Source organism: Microcaecilia unicolor, chromosome 2 (genome assembly GCF_901765095.1).
Source record: "Microcaecilia unicolor chromosome 2, aMicUni1.1, whole genome shotgun sequence".
In the NCBI taxonomy this organism is placed as follows: domain Eukaryota; kingdom Metazoa; phylum Chordata; class Amphibia; order Gymnophiona; family Siphonopidae; genus Microcaecilia; species Microcaecilia unicolor.
Window position 1 is genome coordinate 158481423 of NC_044032.1, and position 19825 is coordinate 158501247.

Here is a 19825-nt window from a genome sequence, read left to right on the forward strand (position 1 = left end):
TGCATTACAACCCATTTACCAACTTTCTCAAACCCAGACAACTGCCCTTCCTACAAATCTTTAGCGGTCACAAACAGTACATTTCCCACCCACTCCCACTCGATTCCACGATCATAAATCCGTTTTTTCCACAAACCTGGATGACTGTTAGCGACACACAGCTTCATCTCCATGTAACGGCGCTGTTTATTCAAATTGCAGTGCATTAGGCGTTGGTTATGCAAATTCCGATGCAGAAAAAGAAAACACGAAAGTCCTGGGAAAAAAAGACCGAACACTAGATCCCAGTAAGAAAAAACTTTGCAGGGTGGGAAATAGCCTGGAGGAAGTAGTCCTAGGAGGGAATTTTCCCCTTCATATGGGAAGTGGTCAGAGGGGAATAGTCCTAGGTGGCAATTGTCTAGGGGGAAATTGGTGGGTGGGAACTGTCCGATGGAAACTTGCTGGATAACCATGTTTATAAACTAATACACAATTAAACCTGAGAATTTATTTAGGTATTAAGTGCATTTTCAGTGATTACTGTAATTCCTAATTTTGTATTTAGATTAGGATGGGTTGTTAATTTCTTATAAACATATGTGCTCCATTTAATGGCGTTATATAAATTGTTTTAGGCTATGTTGTATTATTGATTGTATACAAGCATATGAGAATTTACTAAGAACTCATTCCAATGTTGTAACTTTATAAGTTTGTCTAATTTTCATCTGCTTTCTCTTTTTTATTATTATTATTAATTTTCAAAGTACAATGCAAAACATGACACTAAAAGTACAAGAATGGAATCTCAGAAAGATAAGTCAATTTTGGAAAAGTATCAGCATTCACTAATCCCAAAATCTCCTTAAGATACTTCCTAGGGAGAATCTCAGGAGACAGCAAATATATACATGGACCCAGGTAACTCTCAGGGAGAGGAATGCTGGCTTTGGCCTAACCCCTGGTAAGCCTTTCCTTGGCTGGAAGGTGCCCAACTTTCCCACCAGCTGCCTTCTAAGTGCTGTGGAGGACTTGAAGCCCATCTACATATCCTCACAGCCGTCTCTGGGCTGACTCCCAGGTCCATCCCGATCCTCCCAGGGCCCTCCGTTCACCGGAGCATTTTCTCTATACATTTTATATTTTCTCCCAGTTGCTACTTATGGCTTTGATACACTTTCTCTTCTTCGTACTGTCCCTTCCTAATTTGTTTCTCCATCTGAAACCAGTGTATACTGCAGGAACACATTGCCCACTCTCTGCTTTCATCATCTCACCATCTCTTTTTGTCCTCTTCTCAGCTCTCAACCTTCAACATTTCCTTCCTTCCATTCAACCATCTCCATTCTATCTAAGTACATCTCGCCTTTGTCACTGTCATCATGCTTCTCCTACTTTTCTCCATACTCTCTTGCTCCTTCTCCTGCTCTCTTCTGGTAACATGAATCCCAATCCTAGTCCTCCATATCAGCTCTCATCCTATTCGTGCAGGTCACACCTTGATATTTGCAATCTAATTTCTGTTCCTGTCCTCCCCCCTTTTTCCATGCCTTTCTCTTGTGCTCTGTGGAATGCCCGCTCTGTCTGTAACAAACTTTCCTACATCCATGACCTCTTTATCTCTCGTACTCTCCATCTGCTTGCCCTAACCAAAACTTGGCTTTACCCTGAAGACTCTGCTTCAGCTGCCACCCTGTGCCATGGAGGTTATGTTTTCTCCCATACTCCTTGCCCGGTTGGCTGCAGTGGTGGTGTCGGGCTACTGCTTTCACCCGCCTTTAGATTTCAGCCTCTTCTTCCACCTCAGTCTCATTGTTTTTCTTCCTTCGAAGTTCACGCCATCCGTCTATTCACTCCTCTGCCTCTCCAAGTAGCAGTCATTCATCGACAACACCCCCCCCCCCTTTCTTTCTTTCTCACTGACTTTGATGCCTGGCTTTCCTTCTTTCTTGAACCTTCATCTTCTTCCCTCATTCTTGGGGATTTTAACATTCATGCTAATGATCCCTCTGACTCTTATTTTTCTCAGTTTCTCGCTTTAACATCCTCTTTCAATCTTCAACTGTGCTCTGCTACCATTCAGTCACCAGAATGGCCACTGTCTTGATCTTATCTTCTTCTGAAACTGCTCACTCTCCAGCTTCTGTGCCTCAGCTCTTCCCCTCTCTGACAATCACCTGATAACTTTCACACTTAAACACCCTCCCCCCCAGTCCCATCCAATCTCAACCAATACATTTAGGAATCTTCAGGCTATTGACCCTTCTACTCTGTCCTCCAGTGTTTCAAATCTCTTCTCAACCACTATGTTATCCAAGTCTGTCAATGAGGCTGTCTCTTCCTATAATACTGTTTTTTCCTCTGCTCTGGATACTCTCACTCTTCCTATTCCCTGTTCTGTAAGGTGTACCAAACCCCAGCCTTGTCTGACCTGTAGTATCCGCTACCTACATTCCTGTGCCTTATCTCCTCCACTTCTATCTCTCTACCTGTTGGTGTATCTCAGGGATCTGTCCTGGGGCCTCTTCTTTTCTTCATCTATACTTCTTCCCTTGATATTGTAATGTCATCCCATGGTTTTCAGTATTACCTTTACGTTGATGACTCCCAGATCTACCTCTCCACACCAGAAATCTCAGCAGGAATCCAGGCCAAAGTATCAGCCTGCCTCTCTGACATTGCTGCCTGGATGTCTCGCTGCCATCTGAAACTAAACATGACCAAGACTGAGTTTATCTTTCCCCCTAAAGCAACCTCTCCTCTTTCCCCCGTTCTCTCTCTGTGGATAACACTCTCATCCTCCCTGTCTCATAAGTATTATTATTATTATTATTTACATTTGTATAGCGCTACCAGACGCACGCAGTGCTGAACACCTGACACAGAGAGACAGTCCCTGCTCGATAGAGCTTACAATCTAAAAAATACAGACAAGACAATTAAGGGCGAGGAAAGTACTGGGTGAGAAGGAACAAGAATAGGGGAATTGAGTAGTGGTTAGGAGCCAAAAGCAGTGGTGAAAAGGTGGGTTTTCAGCATAGATTTGAAAACAGGTAGAGATGGAGCTAGGCATACAGGCTCAGGAAGTCCATTCCAGGCATAAGGTGCTGCGAGGGAAAAGGAACGAAGCCTGGAATTAGCAGAGGAGGAGAAGGGGGACGACAAGAGAGATTTGTCCATAAGTACATAAGTACATAAGTAGTGCCATACTGGGAAAGACCAAAGGTCCATCTAGCCCAGCATCCTGTCACCGACAGTGGCCAATCCAGGTCAAGGGCACCTGGCACGCTCCCCAAACGTAAAAACATTCCAGACAAGTTATACCTAAAAATGCGGAATTTTTCCAAGTCCATTTAATAGCGGTCTATGGACTTGTCCTTTAGGAATCTATCTAACCCCTTTTTAAACTCCGTCAAGCTAACCGCCCGTACCACGTTCTCCGGCAACGAATTCCAGAGTCTAATTACACGTTGGGTGAAGAAAAATTTTCTCCGATTCGTTTTAAATTTACCACACTGTAGCTTCAACTCATGCCCTCTAGTCCTAGTATTTTTGGATAGCGTGAACAGTCGCTTCACATCCACCCGATCCATTCCACTCATTATTTTATACACTTCTATCATATCTCCCCTCAGCCGTCTCTTCTCCAAGCTAAAAAGCCCTAGCCTTCTCAGCCTCTCTTCATAGGAAAGTCGTCCCATCCCCACTATCATTTTCGTCGCCCTTCGCTGTACCTTTTCCAATTCTACTATACCTTTTTTGAGATACGGAGACCAGTACTGAACACAATACTCCAGGTGCGGTCGCACCATGGAGCGATACAACGGCATTATAACATCCGCACACCTGGACTCCATACCCTTCCTAATAACACCCAACATTCTATTCGCTTTCCTAGCCGCAGCAGCACACTGAGCAGAAGGTTTCAGCGTATCATCGACGACGACACCCAGATCCCTTTCTTGATCCGTAACTCCTAACGCGGAACCTTGCAAGACGTAGCTATAATTCGGGTTCCTCTTACCCACATGCATCACTTTGCACTTGTCAACATTGAACTTCATCTGCCACTTGCACGCCCAATCTCCCAGTCTCGCAAGGTCCTCCTGTAATCGTTCACATTCCTCCTGCGACTTGACGACCCTGAATAATTTTGTGTCATCGGCGAATTTAATTACCTCACTAGTTATTCCCATCTCTAGGTCATTTATAAATACATTAAAAAGCAACGGACCCAGCACAGACCCCTGCGGGACCCCACTAACTACCCTCCTCCACTGAGAATACTGGCCACGCAATCCTACTCTCTGCTTCCTATCTTTCAACCAGTTCTTAATCCATAATAATACCCTACCTCCGATTCCATGACTCTGCAATTTCTTCAGGAGTCTTTCGTGCGGCACTTTGTCAAACGCCTTCTGAAAATCCAGATATACAATATCAACCGGCTCCCCATTGTCCACATGTTTGCTTACCCCCTCAAAAAAATGCATTAGATTGGTGAGGCAAGACTTCCCTTCACTAAATCCGTGCTGACTTTGTCTCATCAGTCCATGTTTTTGTATATGCTCTGCAATTTTATTCTTAATAATAGCCTCCACCATCTTGCCCGGCACCGACGTCAGACTCACCGGTCTATAATTTCCCGGATCTCCTCTGGAACCCTTCTTAAAAATCGGAGTAACATTGGCTACCCTCCAGTCTTCCGGTACTACACTCGATTTTAGGGACAGATTGCATATTTCTAACAGTAGCTCCGCAAGTTCATTTTTTAGTTCTATTAATACTCTGGGATGAATACCATCAGGTCCCGGTGATTTACTACTCTTCAGCTTGCTGAACTGACCCATTACATCCTCCAAGGTTACAGAGAATTTGTTTAGTTTCTCCGACTCCCCCGCTTCAAATATTCTTTCCGGCACCGGTGTCCCCCCCAAATCCTCCTCGGTGAAGACCGAAGCAAAGAATTCATTTAATTTCTCCGCTACGGCTTTGTCCTCCCTGATCGCCCCTTTAACACCATTTTCGTCCAGCGGCCCAACCGACTCTTTGGCCGGTTTCCTGCTTTTAATGTATCTAAAAAAATTTTTACTATGTATTTTTGCTTCCAACGCTAATTTCTTCTCAAAGTCCTTTTTTGCCCTCCTTATCTCCGCTTTGCATTTGGCTTGGCATTCCTTATGATCTATCCTGTTACTTTCAGTTGGTTCTCTTCTCCACTTTCTGAAGGATTGTTTTTTGGCTCTAATGACTTCCTTTATCTTACTGTTTAGCCACGCCGGCTGACGTTTAGTCTTTTTTCCCTTTTTTCTAATACGTCCAGCGAGCGGAGTTTACGGGGAGGAATGTAGGGAGAGAGGAGAGGTAACGGGGGGCTGCAGAATGGATGCATTTAAAGGTCAATAAGAGAAGTTTGAACTGTACGCAGAAGTGGACAGGGAGCCAGTGAAGTGACTTGAGGAGTGGGCTAGTGTGGGTAAAACGATTTTGGCGGAAAATAAGTTGTGCTGCAGAATTTTGGACAGACTGGAGAGGAGAGAGATGGATGAGCGGAAGACCAGTGAGAAGCAAATTACAATAATCCAAGCGAGAGGTGACAAGGGTTTGGATAAGGGTTCTGGTAGCGTATTCAGAGAGGAAGGGGCGAATTTTGCTAATGTTGTAGACAAAGAAGCGACAGGTTTTGGCCGTCTGCTGGATGTTAGCGGAAAAGGAGAGGGAGGAATCAAAGATGACTCCTAGGTTGCGAGCAGATGAGACAGGGAGGATGAGGGTGCCATCTACTGAAATAGAGAATGGGGGAGGGGCGAGGTGGGCTTGGGGGGAAAGACAATAAGTTCAGTTTTGGCCATGTCCAGTTTCAGGTGGCGGTGTGACATCCAGGCAGCTATGTCGGTCAAGCAGGCTGAAACTTTGGCCTGGGTTTCAGCAGTAATGTCAGGTGTGGAGAGGTAGAGCTGAGTGTCGTCGGCATAAAGATGGTACTGGAAACGTGAGATGAGATCAGAGAGCCCAGGGAAGAAGTGTAAATGGAAAAAAGAAGGGGGCCAAGGACAGATCCCTGAGGAACTCCAACTGAGAGTGGGAGAGGGGTGGAGGATGATCCACCAGAATATACTCTGAAGGTACGGTGGGAGAGATAAGAGGAGAACCAGGAAAGAATAGAGCCATGAAATCCAAACGAGGACAGTGTGGCAAGAAGAAGACTATGATTGACAGTGTCAAAAGCAGCATCCTGTTTCCAACGGTGGCCAATCCAGGTCACAAATACATGGCAAGATCCCAGAAAAGTTCAATTCATTTTATGCTGCTTATCCCAGAAATAAGCAGTGGATTTTCCCCAAGTCATTTTAATAATGGTCTATGGACTTTTCCTTTAGGAATCTGTCCAACCCTTTTTTAAACCTCGCTAAGCTAACCGCCTTTACCACATTCTCTGGCAACAAATTCCAGAGTTTAATTACAAGTTGAGTGAAGAAAAATTTTATCTGGCTCATTTTAAATTTACTACTTTGTAGGTTCTTTGCATGCCCCCTAGTCCTAGTATTATTGGGAAGAGTAAACAAACGATTCATATCTACCCGTTCCATTCCACTCATTATTTTATAGACCTCTATCATATCTCCCCTCAGCCGTCTTTTCTCCAAGCTGAAGAGCCCTAGCTGCTTCAGCTTTTCCTCATAGGGAAGTCATCCCATCCCTTTTATCGTTTTCGTTGCCCTTGTCTGTACCTTTTCTAATTCCACTATCTTTTTTGAGATGCGGCGACCAGAATAGAACACAATATTCGAGGTGCGGTCCCACCATGGACCGATACAAAGGCACTATCAATCAATGGTACTAAGCCATGCTGACTATTGCAATGGACTTTATGCGGGATTTAAAGAACAACTCATAAAGAAACTATGGACTGCTCAAAACACAGCAGCCAGGCTCATATTTGGAAAATCGCGATTCAACAGCGCCAAACCGCTACGAGAAAAACTGCACTGGCTCCCAATCAAATAACGTATTAGTTTCAAAATCTGCACTCTGGGCCACAAGATTATCTATGGCAGTATGCAAGTCCCTGGAGCAGTTGTTAGTGGGTGCAGTGCACTTCGGACAGTTGGACCCAGGCCCATTCCCCCTCTACCTGTTACACTTGTGGTGGTAAATGGGAGCCCTCCAAAACCCACTGTACTCACATGTAGGGCTATGGTAATAGTGTAGAGTTGTGAGGAGTGGGTTTTGGGGGGGGGGGGGGATTTGGCGGGCTAAACAACCAAGGGAAGGGAGCTATGCACCTGGGAGCTATTTTTTTTTTAATTTTTAGAAGTGCCCCCTACGATGCCTGGTTGGTGTCTTGGCATATGAGGGGGGGGGGGGGGGCAGTGCACTACAAATGCTGGCTCCTCCCGCGACCAAATGCCTTGGATTTGGCCAGGTTTGAGATCGCCGGCATTATTTTCCATTATGGCCGAAAACCGATGCCGGCCATCTCAAACCCGGCGAACTCTGACATTTGGCCGGGCCCAACCGTATTAGCGAAGAAAAAGATGGCTGTCCATCTTTTTCGAAAACCTCCCATAAAAGCAGAGATACCTCTCTAAACTTATAAAATTCTTATCATGTACCCATCTGTGCTAGCACTTTTCCCTGCTTGTAGCTCTCCAACAGTTTGCTGGACTTCAGCCTCCAAAATGACTGCCCCCTCCCCCTGTTCTTCAGCCACAAAAAGCACGATGCTGCCTAAGAAAGCCATGTTCTGCATGAACATGAATGTTACCCAAGTCCTAGAAGAGCATACCCTGCCAGTCGTGTCATGCAATTTTGGTATAATAGTCACTGCCACCTGCCATAGGACTGTTTTAATCGGTAAGTTCCATGTCCTGTTACCATGCTTGTAATAATTTAGTTTAATAAATCATAAGACACTTATGTTATACATTTGTACTATTCCGCAATTACCAAATTTTGGTTCAGTGTAGATTACGGTAAGAAAAACTGAAACAATAAACCAGGAGAATACAATCTTCAGATTCCAGTCCTAACTAAATAACAATCTAAATAGTAAAAGTACACAATGATCTTAAATTTTGCCATTAGTCAACATGCGGATCTCCAGCAGCAATGAATTCCATACCGAGACAGCTTGGTAAGGCAAAGAGTCTAATAATTTTTGAAATTTAATCTGTCTTACTGAAGGGTTACATAACATCTGATATGGGTATTGCCCGCTGAAATATTATTTAAAAATGTAGTCAAGTCACCCAGATGTAATGGTGCTGTACCATACATGATTTTTAAAAATAATAGTGCACAATTTAAACTACCCTAGTATCAAGAGGAAGCCAATGCAAATCTTTAAGTAATGGAGTTATTGGCTCAAACCTACTGGCCGAATATATTGGTTGTGCCACAGTGTCCAGAACAAATTGCAGTCGCTTAGTCAGGGCCTTTGAACGACCAATATAAAAAAAAAAAATCTAATCTGGACAAGATCAACGCCTGAACTACAAGTCTAAACTTAGCTGGTTCAAAGTAGTTCTGTACTATCCATAGTTTCGTCATCATGTAGAAAGACTTTCTAATTAATGATTTCACTTGAACATTAAAAGTTAACAATTATCTACTTCCACTTAAAGAATTGTGGAGCAATATTCAAAAGTGAAACATTTTGGCAGATAAAGGCTAAATGGCCCATTCAGTCTGCCCATCCTCTGTAACCACTAACTCTTCCTGTCTATTTCCGACACAGTCATCTCCATGACCTCCACCGGGAGGCCATTCCATGCTTCCACCACCTTTTCCATGAGGAAATACTTTCTTAGATTCCTCCTAAGCCTATTTCCTCTTGACTTCCTCGTATGGCCCCTCATTCCAGAGTTTTTCTTCGAAAAAGGCTCACTTCCTGCACATTAATGCCCCTGAGATATTTAAACGTCTCTATCCTATCTCCCCTCTCCCTCCTCTCTTCCAGCATATACATGTTGAGGTTCATAAGCCTGTCCCCATATGTCTTATGTCCACAACCACTTACCAGTTTGGTAGCTGCCCTTTGGACTGACTCCATTTTGTTTATCTTTCCGTAAGTTCGGTCTCTAGAATTGTACACTGTACTCTTAAATGAGGCCTCACCAGAGACTTATACAAGGGCACTATTACATTTTTGTTCCTGCTGGTCATCCCTCTTCTTATGCACCCAAGCATCCTTCTGGCTGTGACAGTCTCTCTTTCTACCTGTTTGGAATCTTTAAGATCATCAGACACAATCACCCCCAAGTCCCGTTCTTCCTTTGTACACAGAATCACTTCGCTCCCTTTATTGTACCATTTCCTTGAATTTTTGTGACCCAAGTTCATGCATTTTTTAAGCATTAAATCTTAGCTGCCAAATATTGGACCATTCCTCCAGCTTCACTGGGTCCTTCCTCATGTCATTCACACCCTCCGGGGTGTCCACCCTGTTTCAGAGTTTGGTATCATCTGGAAAGAGACAAACCGTGCCAAACAGCCCTTCTGCAATATTACTAACAAAGATGTTAAAAAGAACCGGCCCAAGGACCGAATCCTTGTGTACTCCACTGATAACATCCCTATCTTCAGAGTAAACTCCGTTTACCACTACCCTCTGTCTCCTTCTGTTCAACCAATTTTTAACCCAGTCAGTTACTCTAGGTCCAATACCGAGGATACTCATAGTAACATAGTAAATGATGGCAGATAAAGACCTGAACGGTCTATCCATCCAGTCTGCCCAACAAGATAAACTCATTTTACATGGTACGTGATACCCGAGTTTGATTTGGCCCTGCCTTTCTCAGGGCACAGACCGTAAAAGTCTGCCCAGCACTGTTCCTGTACTAAAAGTTCTGAAGCTAACATCGAAGCCCCTTAAAATTTACACTGTAGCCCATCTATATCTATTCAGCCATGATCAGGGTGCAGACCACCCAGCACTGTTTTTACTCTCCAATTACTGGTGTTTACACCCAATCTCTTCTAAGATTCCATAGATCCATTCCTTCTAAACAGGATTCCTTTGTGTTTATCCCACACGTTTGAATTCCATTACCATTTTCATCTCCACCACCTCACGTGGGAGAGCATTCCATGTGCCTACCACCCTTTCCATGAAAAAATATTTCCTGACGTTACTCCTGAGTCTGTCCCCTCCTTTAACAATTCATGTCCTCTAGTTCTACCACCTTCCTGTCTCCGGAAAAGATTCGTTTGCGGATTAATACTTTTCAAATATTTGAATGTCTGTTTCATGTCACCCCTATTTCTCCTTTCCTCCAAGGTATACATGTTCAGGTCAGCAAGTTTCTCCTCGTACGGTTTGCAACACAAATTCCATACCATTTTTGTAGCTTTTCTTTGCACCGCTTCCAGTCTTGTTACATCTTTAGCAAGATACGGCCTCCAAAACTGAACACAATACTTAGTTCTTTTATAAGTGTTCTGTGCAGAACTGTGTCAAAGGCTTTGCTGAAATCTAAGTACACCACATCTAGCGCCCCTCCCCCGTCCAACGGTTTGGTCACCCAGTCAAAGAAATCAATCAGATTTGTCTGCCACGACCTGAAGGTGTTAGTTCTAGTAAAGAACTTCTGGGGAAATACAGATTAATAAAATGGACTCAACACAAAAACTTTGTCTTCTCACAGTTTTGTTTGTCAATTTGCCATTATTCAGTCTTCAATCAATTTTACACAATAAGTGATATCTTTCAGTGTGGTTGTCCAATCACTGAGCAACGGGAACATAATGGTAATAACATCTGCATAAATGAAGAAGGGTACATTGAATTTCTCTAATACCGTTCCTAGAGGTTGGAGAAGCACATTGAATAATAATGACAATAAAGGGGAGCCTGAGGCACGTTGCAAACTGGATTCCAATTCCCCCACAAAGCAGAGCTGTTTATGGATTCTGGGGGAGCATGACAGTTTCTGCTGCTGTCCTAGCAGTCTGATCTGGTTTTCAAGCTTCAGAGCTGTCTCCCTATTTCACCGATGCAAATAGCTGATATACTTGATCATCTCAATATGTTCTTTGGCATCTTCCAATGTAAAGTTAAGTACTACTTTTCTGGGATATGAAAATCCTGAAAAGTGAATTAATTTCTGGACCAGCTTTAGAAAGCATGACCTGCCCAGTAAAGGATTATTCGGTTTCCATATGCTGCTGCCTTGGAGTAACCCAGTCTAGCTTCAAAGTCAGGATAATGATCTGATAGCTAATGCGCTACAATTTTTGATTCAAGCTTGTGGACTATTAAAAGCACAAAAAGAAGTCAAGACAATTATAAGAAATGTGGTGTCATGTAAAAACAAATTTGTTCTTACCTTGACTATTGTTACTAGAGGCGTAGCTATCATTGAGCAAGCCTGCAAAATGCCCAGGACTGCCCAATGGTAGGAGCCGTCTGCAGTGGTGAACCTCTCTTCCATCCCTGCAAATTGGACATCTCTACCTTTTCTTAGCTGCCACCACCTCCACCTAAGGGGTCAGCATCTCTCCAACCCCTCCTCCCCATCCCCCTGCACTCCAGTATCTCTTACCCAGTCCTCCTCGTGGTCATCAAAACATGCACAGGTTGCCAGCAGAGGCAGCGATCGAAATCGGTTGCCTCTTCCTGCCCCCACTTGTGTCTTTCCTGTGTCACATTCCACCTTTATGATATAACTTTCTGTAGAGGGGACGTGGCACAGGAAAGGCCCAGGCAGGGCTGGGCAGAGACAGACTGTTTCAGTCACTCCTCTGTTAGTGACCTGTACGTGTTTTGAGGACCGTGGGAGATGCCAGACCAGTGGAGAGAGGGAGGAGAATAGACAGATACCAGGCCTGCAGAGGGAGAGGGAGGAGAAGAGGATTTAGAGAGATGCCAGACCTGCAGTGAGGGTAGGGGAGAGAGGGGGAGAGATGCTGGGAGAATGAGAGAGAGATCTGGAGAAAAATGGGGGGGGGGGGGATGGATGCAGGACCTATGGGGGTAGCAAAGGGGAGGGAGAGAAAGAGAGAGAGAGAGAGCTGGAGAGAGACCTGGAGCAAAGGGGGAGGGGAGAAATGCTGGACGTGGGGTGGGGGTGGAGGGAAAAAAGTGACTGGGCCGGAGGGGGAGAGATACTGGACCACTGGTGGGAGGAAGAGAGTGAGAAAGGCTGGACCAGGTGTGGGGGTGCAGTTGAAAGGATATGAGATAGGGAGAGGGAAAGGGATGCAGGAAAGATACTGAATATAGGGGGAGGTTATGGACACTGAGAGGACAGTTGCTGAACATGAGGGAGGGGAGACGCTGGACAGGATGGATAGGGACATAGAAGAAAAATGGATAGTGGAGATAGAGAAGAAATGTGAAAAGAACAGGAGACCTTGGGAAGAGAGTTAAGTAAAAAAAACAAACAGAGAAAATTGGATAAGAGACACTGGGACCAAAGGTATGATGAGGCAAACGTAGAAGAAGTTTTCTTTTTCTTTTCTGAATTTATTAATTGTAAATATGTCAGCTTTGGGAAATGTGCATCGCTGATATCTTGCATTTCAGTTTCGATCACTGTAGCAGGTTTTCTATACAGTATATAGAATGTGTTTTGCAGGAATTGTTTACTGGAACTCTGAAGGGATTCTTCCACTTTCTGTTCCTAACCCTCTCCCCCATCACCACTTCCTTGGGAGAGATGGCACAATGGGGGGCCCCAATTAAATTTTTCTGCCGAGGTCCATTCAGTCCTATCTAAACCACTGATTGTAATAGTTTATACTAGTATCACTAAACATTTGATATCACAGTATCAAACCTTGCAGAATGTAGCAGCAGGGCTACTCCATTGTTAAGCTGTATTGGTTGCCAGTTTCTGTGAGAATAGGATTCAAATTGGCTTGCATTATCTATAAATTATTGGAGCACTTAGGTCCAGAATGTTTAATTCAGTTATTTTTCTTTTTCAGCTACTGTTCAAACTCTGCCCCATCTTACTTTTCCCTTCTGTGAAAAAAATACATTTTAAAAGCTACCTGAAGGCTGTTAGTTATCAAGCCTCTCCACCAGTTAGTGAAGATTGCAGGATTTTCTCCATCCTATCCCCATGCTTCCAGACTGGTCGATTGTAGTATGCAGGCAAACATTCCAGTCACCTCCCATGATCAGTGGCAGACTTCCCAAATCCTGTAGTTTATTATCCAACATAATTTAGAATTCATTGAGCTCTTAAATTCACACTGGAAAATAATGAACCTTTGTTTGAATCCAACTATGGACCTTGGTATCTGCAAAGACAGGAATTTATGAACCTTTGCTCCTTGAAGTGTATGGGACAGTGTAGACATCACCCAGTCCCACTGTAATTCCACATGTTCAGCTGGTGATAATTGAGTATCATGCAGAAACATAACATGCTTTTAAACACTGAAAAAATCTGGAGGAGTCAAATTCATTTCATTGGGCTACTCATCCAATGTACATTAAGAGAACAATTTGTAGTTGTGTCCCATCTCCCCTCGCAGTGCACATTTAATTTTAACTATGTGCCATCCCAGGCCCAAAGACTATATTAAAACCAATCTGTTGTGGGTGTGCCTGCCGTCAGTTTCAAGAAACATAACGCCTCCAACACTCTCTCTGCCCTGTTAAGCAACTTCTTCTCCTCACTCACACCCATTCCCTTTACAGAAAACTACCTCTCTCCTCTCTTCAGCCTCCTTGAAGGAACTAGCAAATTGGCCTTGAAACCCAGGTGACATGCCATCTGATGGGATAAAAATTGGGACCTCAGGCCTGCACCCCCCCAACCTATTTGTCTTTGCCCCAACTGTTGTTCCTCCAATTCCCCACCCCACTTCCAGAATCTCATACATTGTACTTTAAGTCCTCCCCATCAATTGTCCACCTCCCAGTTCTCCTACATTCAAACACATATAATTCTCTTCTGTCTCATACACTTCTCCCACACAAACCAAACCCCCAAATCTTCCCCTTTCAGACCCCCAACACCCATACAACATGCCCCATACCAGCATCTCAAAATCAGAGAACCAGATAAAGACTTCCACCAAACACCATGCTCTGACACATATAAGAATAGCCAAAATGGGTCAGTCCAATGGTCCTTCTAGCCCAGTATCCTATTTCCAAAAGTGGCTAAGCCATGTCATAAGTACCTGGCAGAAACCCAAATAGTGGCAACATTCATGCTACCAATCCCAGGGCAAGCAGTAGCTTCCCTGTGTCTGTCTCAATAGCAGACTATGGACGTTTCTTCCAGGAACTTTTCCAAGCCTTTTTTTAAACCCGTGCTAACTGCTATTACTATGTCCTCTGGCAAAGAGTTCCAGAGCTTAACTATTCATTGAATGAAAAAATATTTTCTCCTGTTTGTTTTAAAAGTATTTCCATGTTACTTTCTTGACTGTCCCCTGGTCTTTGTACTTTTGTAACGAGTAAAACATTGACTCACTACACCACTCAGGATTTTGTAGACCTCAATCATATCTCCCCTCATCTGTTCTGTTTCTTTTCCAAGCTGAAGAGCCCTAACTTCTTTAGCCTTTCCTTATACAAGAGGAGTTCCATCCCCTTTATCACTTTGGTTGCTCTTCTTTGAACCTTTTCTAATTCCACTATATCTTTTTTGAGATAGGGCGACCAGAACTGTACTCAAGGTGAGGTCGCACCATGGAGAGATAAGGAGGCATTATAGTATTACCAATCTTATTTACCATTCATTTCCTAATAATTGCTAGCATCCTGTTTGCGTTTTTGGCACTGCTGCACACTGGGCAGAATATTTCTGTGTATTATCTACAAAGACACCTAGATCTTTTTCTGGGGGGCCAACCCCCAAGGTGGACCCTAGCATCAGGTAACTATAATTCTGATTATTCTTTTCCAATATGCATCACTTTGCATTTGTCCACATTAAATTTCATTTCATCTGCCATTTGGATGCCCAGTCTTCCAATTTCCGAAGGTCGTCCTTCAATTTTTCACAGTCCGCATGCGTTTTAACAACCTTGAATAGTTTTGTGTCATCTGCAAATTTAATCACCTCACTTGTTGCTCCGATTTCCATATTATTTATAAATATGTTAAATAGCACCGGTCCCAGTACTTATTCCTGTGGCACTCCACTGTTTACCCTCCTCCATTGAGAGAAATGAACATTTAACCCTACCCTCTGTTTTCTGTCCAATAACTAATTCCTAATCCACACCAGATCATTGCCTCTTATCCCACAATTGTTTAATTTTCTCAGGAGTCTTTCATGAGGAACTTTGTCTAAAGCTTTCTGAAAATCTAGATAAACTACATCGACAGGCTCCCCACCTTTATCCATATGTTTATTCATGTCGTCAAAGAAATTAAGCAAATTGGTGAGGCAAGACTTTCCCTCGGCTGAACCTATGCTGACTTTGTCCCATTAAATCATGTTTATTTATATTCCGTAATTTTATTCTTCATTATAGTTTCTGCTATTTTACCAGGCACTGACATCAGGCTTACCGGTCTGTAATTTCCCGGACTACCCTGAAACCCTTTTTAAAAATCGGCATTATTGGTCACCCGCCAATTTTCATGAACTATGGATGATTTTAATGACAGTTTATATATTAGTAACAGCAGAACAGCAATTTCATGCTTGAGTTCTTTCTGTACCCTTGGATATATGCCTTTGTATACATGCTCTACCCCCACTTGCCATTCACTCCATGCTCTGTAGTTCTTGAAACAACCCCCTCCACAGCCCTAATATGACCACCCGTTAAAACAAAATAAGTATATCATCTGGAAACCGCCCATTTAGAATCCATTTAAAAAAAAAAAACAGAGGTGGAGAAAACAGCATTAAAGTAGTATCCCGGCAAAAATGGACAGGATCTGAGTCCATTCTGAGTTCATGCTGTTCTCCAAGAGCTCTGGCCTAATATCACATCAAAATAACATCAGTTTGTACCTGCTGTAGGTAGTACTCACTGGGCTGTCTGGGCAAACTGTTTTACCACTTGTTGCGAGCTAAATATTTGTCTGTCCATCATGGTGTTATTGCAGCCAAGTGGAATATAATAGAGCATATGAATTTCCACTTCCTCTCAGCATCATCTTAACACACTGGAACTGAATGCTCATGTTGAAGTTCCACTGAAAAGTCCTAAAAAAAAAAAAAAGATTTAGCTTTCTGGTATCTGTCAGCTTTTTGGGTGAGCTTCCATAAGATGTACCTTGCCTACAGAGTTTTACACACAAATGTTCACTGCACAAGGCTGCCCCGATCTCTCTGGAGTCAAAGTCAGCATCAGAGCCTAATATACCCAGATGAGTTTGATTTGGTTCCCTCATTCTAACCTCCATCAGCCATGTTGCAAAGAACACCATGGGACTGGGGCCCTCAATCTTCTCTATAAGCCTAACAATGCAGATGTTGCTCCTGTGACTCCTATTTTACAAATAGCGCTGCAGGAGAAGGCTGTTTCTGATTGCACTCCAGCATCTTGATTAAGTGGTGGACCTCAGTAAGGGGCAATTATAATTCCTCCACTACATCCACATGTGCCACAGTCAACCCCACGATGAGATTAACAGTGCCACCTTCATTCCCACAATTTCCAAGTCCACAGTGGTGTGAATATTACCTACTAGCTGATACATAATGCTTTTGACTACTCTAACTAGGTCAAGAGACAGGATTGGATCAGTTGCCATTCCGCCTTACGTCGTATCATCATCTTATACAGTTTGCTTAATAGGTCCAGACTTTTTTACCAGCTTATTTTGAGTTGACAGCCACATAATTCCACATCTCCCTTAAGGACTGCTTACTGTTTTCGTGGGACGTCCCTGCAATCTGTTTGTCTGCCAAACAAGAATTTAAAAAGCTTTTTAAAATATTGATTAAATGGGGCAGTGGTTGAAGCAAGCAGATGTTACTTTGATGATCCATCTGCTTATGATTGTCTCTTAAATCTGTACTTGAGGTAGTGGGACAGAGTGAGTTGCCTGATTTGAGAAGGAACCCTTGTATGTCTGGTTCACAGTTTGTTGCTCTAACCTCTAGCTCACTCTTTTCCCTAATCCTGTGAAGAGAACTTGCCATAATTTAAATTGAAAAATTCTCTTTCCAGATTGGCAGTAGGAGCAGTGTTTATTCCCCAGAAAGCAACGTAAGAAAAACTGGATCATACATTTATGAAGAGTTCATGCCTACAGATGGCACAGATGTAAAGGTTGGTTGATTTGTTTATTTAATATTTTTATTAAGCACTTCCCTGGTCTTGTTAAAAAAAGAAAAAAAAGACCAGCCAAAGTGACGTACAACTGTAACGATTGTATTAAAATAATAATTACAACCAAAACACATATTTACTTAACATTGTTATAGAAACACAAGCACTTAACTTATGATCCTTGTGAACCATCTCTTGGGACTAGAGTACTTTTCACCCTCTTCCTATCATTTTCTCTGCAGCTCAAGTTATTCGTACAGGTATTCCTTGCCCATTAACTGCTGCTTGTCAAACAAAGGGCCCTGTTTATTAAGCCACACTGTAGGTGCGCAAACCTTTTAGCGCGCACTAATGATAGAACCTATTATATTCCTATGGGTGTCTCTGTCATCGCACGCTAAAAGTTTGCGTGCCTACAACGTGGCTTAGTAAACAGGGCACCAAGTCCCTTGCTACACAGGCCTCAAAACACTCATGTCCATCCTTCCTATATTAGTACTAGGGAAGATAAATGTTTTCACTCTTTTCTTGTATACTAGTTAAATGCTGCAGTTTATATATGAATGTATGTTAGAATAATGGCCAATATTTCTAGAATTTTGTGTTCAAAGTGTTGCATGTTCTTGCTTTATTTTCTGCTGGGTTTGTTTGATGTAAAGATTAAGGAATTGTTTCTGAACCCATTCTTTGTCAAAGGTTTATACAGTTGGTCCAGATTATGCACATGCTGAAGCTCGAAAATCACCTGCTCTTGATGGAAAAGTAGAACGAGACAGTGAGGGGAAGGAAGTTAGGTTTCCAGTTATCCTTAATGCAAGAGAGAAGCTGATTGCATGGAAAGTTTGCCTTGCTTTTAAGGTAAATTGATTATATGGTAAACTGTTATTTGGTACTTAAAATGCTTAGAATTACATTTAGTATACGGTTGTACTATATTTGAACTGAAGAATAAGAAGCCAAAGTTAAATATAAAATTTAGTGTTAAATAATACTTTGAACAAATACTTAATGTTTTCCATCAGGAAACAGGATTCAGCCAGGTAGAAAATGAGTGATGTCGTAATCACTGGCAAGAGCTCCCAGAGCTCAGAATTAAGCGTAAACTCATGAGTATGCGTGGTTCTTTCTGCACACTTTGGCCTACTCATTTCCCACATTTTTGCTTTTGCACTCTGCTGACCAGACAGGAAAACAAAGCTCAAAGCTCTCCTGATTCTTAAAAAGAAGTTTAACCTCTGTTCTTTTTCTGATGTTTTTCGTCTTTTCACTCGAGGGGGGAGGGAGGAGAATGAATTTATTTAATCATATTTGAGATTCTTAAAGAATGTCCCAACCAGTGTCGGAGTGCTGCTCCTTACCACAGTTGAGGAAAAATCCAGAACTTGGATACCCATTCTGAGTTTAATTTGCATCTGCTGCAACCATATCCAACCTGACTGTGAGTCACAAGCTTGTAAAAAAATCACTTTAAATGATTTCAAAGGCATTATGAGGTGGAGAGAGGCTACTGTTCACCCAGAAGAAAAAAATGAAGAGCTGATTGCATATTGTTGCAGATGTTCTTTGGCAGATATCCCACCCTCCTCCATTGTAAAGGTATAGTACCAAGAATCTATGAAAGTCCCAAAAAGTTCTTTTGAGGTTCTCAGGCTTGAAACAGTCTTTAAAATACTCATATAGGCCTGAAGTGAAGTCTTTCTCCCCCTTCAACAGTGAAAAATGTACCCAGATGTATCAATACTGAAGGCTCTGAGGTGTGTCCCTTGAATACGAACTTGCCCAACCAGCTACAGTGCAATCTACTCCACAGTTCAGGGACAGTATTGACACAGCCTGATTACTGTAAGTGCACCTGTTTCCATGCACCAACAGCACAGATAGTATGGATTGTTTTTGACCAGTAGTTTAAATACGGTGCAGGACTTCTCTAGCAGCCCAGTTCAGCCTCTCTCATATTCTGTGAAATGACCCCAAGATCTTCAATTCCAGACCTAGCAGAATTATGGACAAATCTGTCTGCTTTACTGGCCTTCTAGAACAACCTCATTTGTTCGTCTAAAGATTTTTAATGAATTTGTTTGTGGGGTATTACAAAATATTTGGCCAGTCCTTACATTAATGACCTATTACAATATCAACTCAATCTGCTGACATAACTCCTGCGTAGAGACACTCTTCAAGGTAAGAACATAAGAGTAGCCATACTGAGTCAGACCAATGGTTCATCTAGCCGAGTATCTTGTTTTCCAAACACTGGCCAAGCCAGGTCACAAATGCCTGTCAGAAACCCAAATCGTGGCAACACCCCATACTCCAAATCCCAGGGCAAGCAGTTGCTTCCCATGTTTGTCTCAATAGCAGACTGTGAACTTTTCCTCCAGGAATTTGTCCAAACATTTTCTAAACTCAGCTACACTAACCGCTGTTACCACCAAAGAGTTCCAGAGCTTAACTATTTGTTGAGTGAAAAAATATTTCCTCTTATTTGTTTTTAAAGTATTTCCCTGTAACTTCCTTGAGTGTCCCCTAATCTTTGTACTTCTGGAACGAGTAAAAAATCGATTTACTTCTACTCATTCTACTCCCTCATCTGTCTCTTTTCCAAGCTGAAGAGCCCTAATCTCTTTAGCCTTTCCTC

The 19825-nt window shown here is 42.7% G+C and overlaps 1 protein-coding gene across 8 annotated transcripts in view; it reads left to right on the forward strand.

Moving 5' to 3' along the window:
* Positions 1–19825, forward strand: part of PPIP5K2 (diphosphoinositol pentakisphosphate kinase 2) — a 397208-nt gene that overhangs the window by 96916 nt on the left and 280467 nt on the right. For all 8 annotated transcript variants that reach the window (XM_030193432.1, XM_030193434.1, XM_030193437.1 and 5 more), the window contains 2 exons: positions 17086–17187; positions 17884–18045. In XM_030193432.1, the coding sequence (XP_030049292.1) occupies positions 17086–17187; positions 17884–18045 (264 nt within the window). The remainder of the gene's footprint in view (positions 1–17085; positions 17188–17883; positions 18046–19825) is intronic.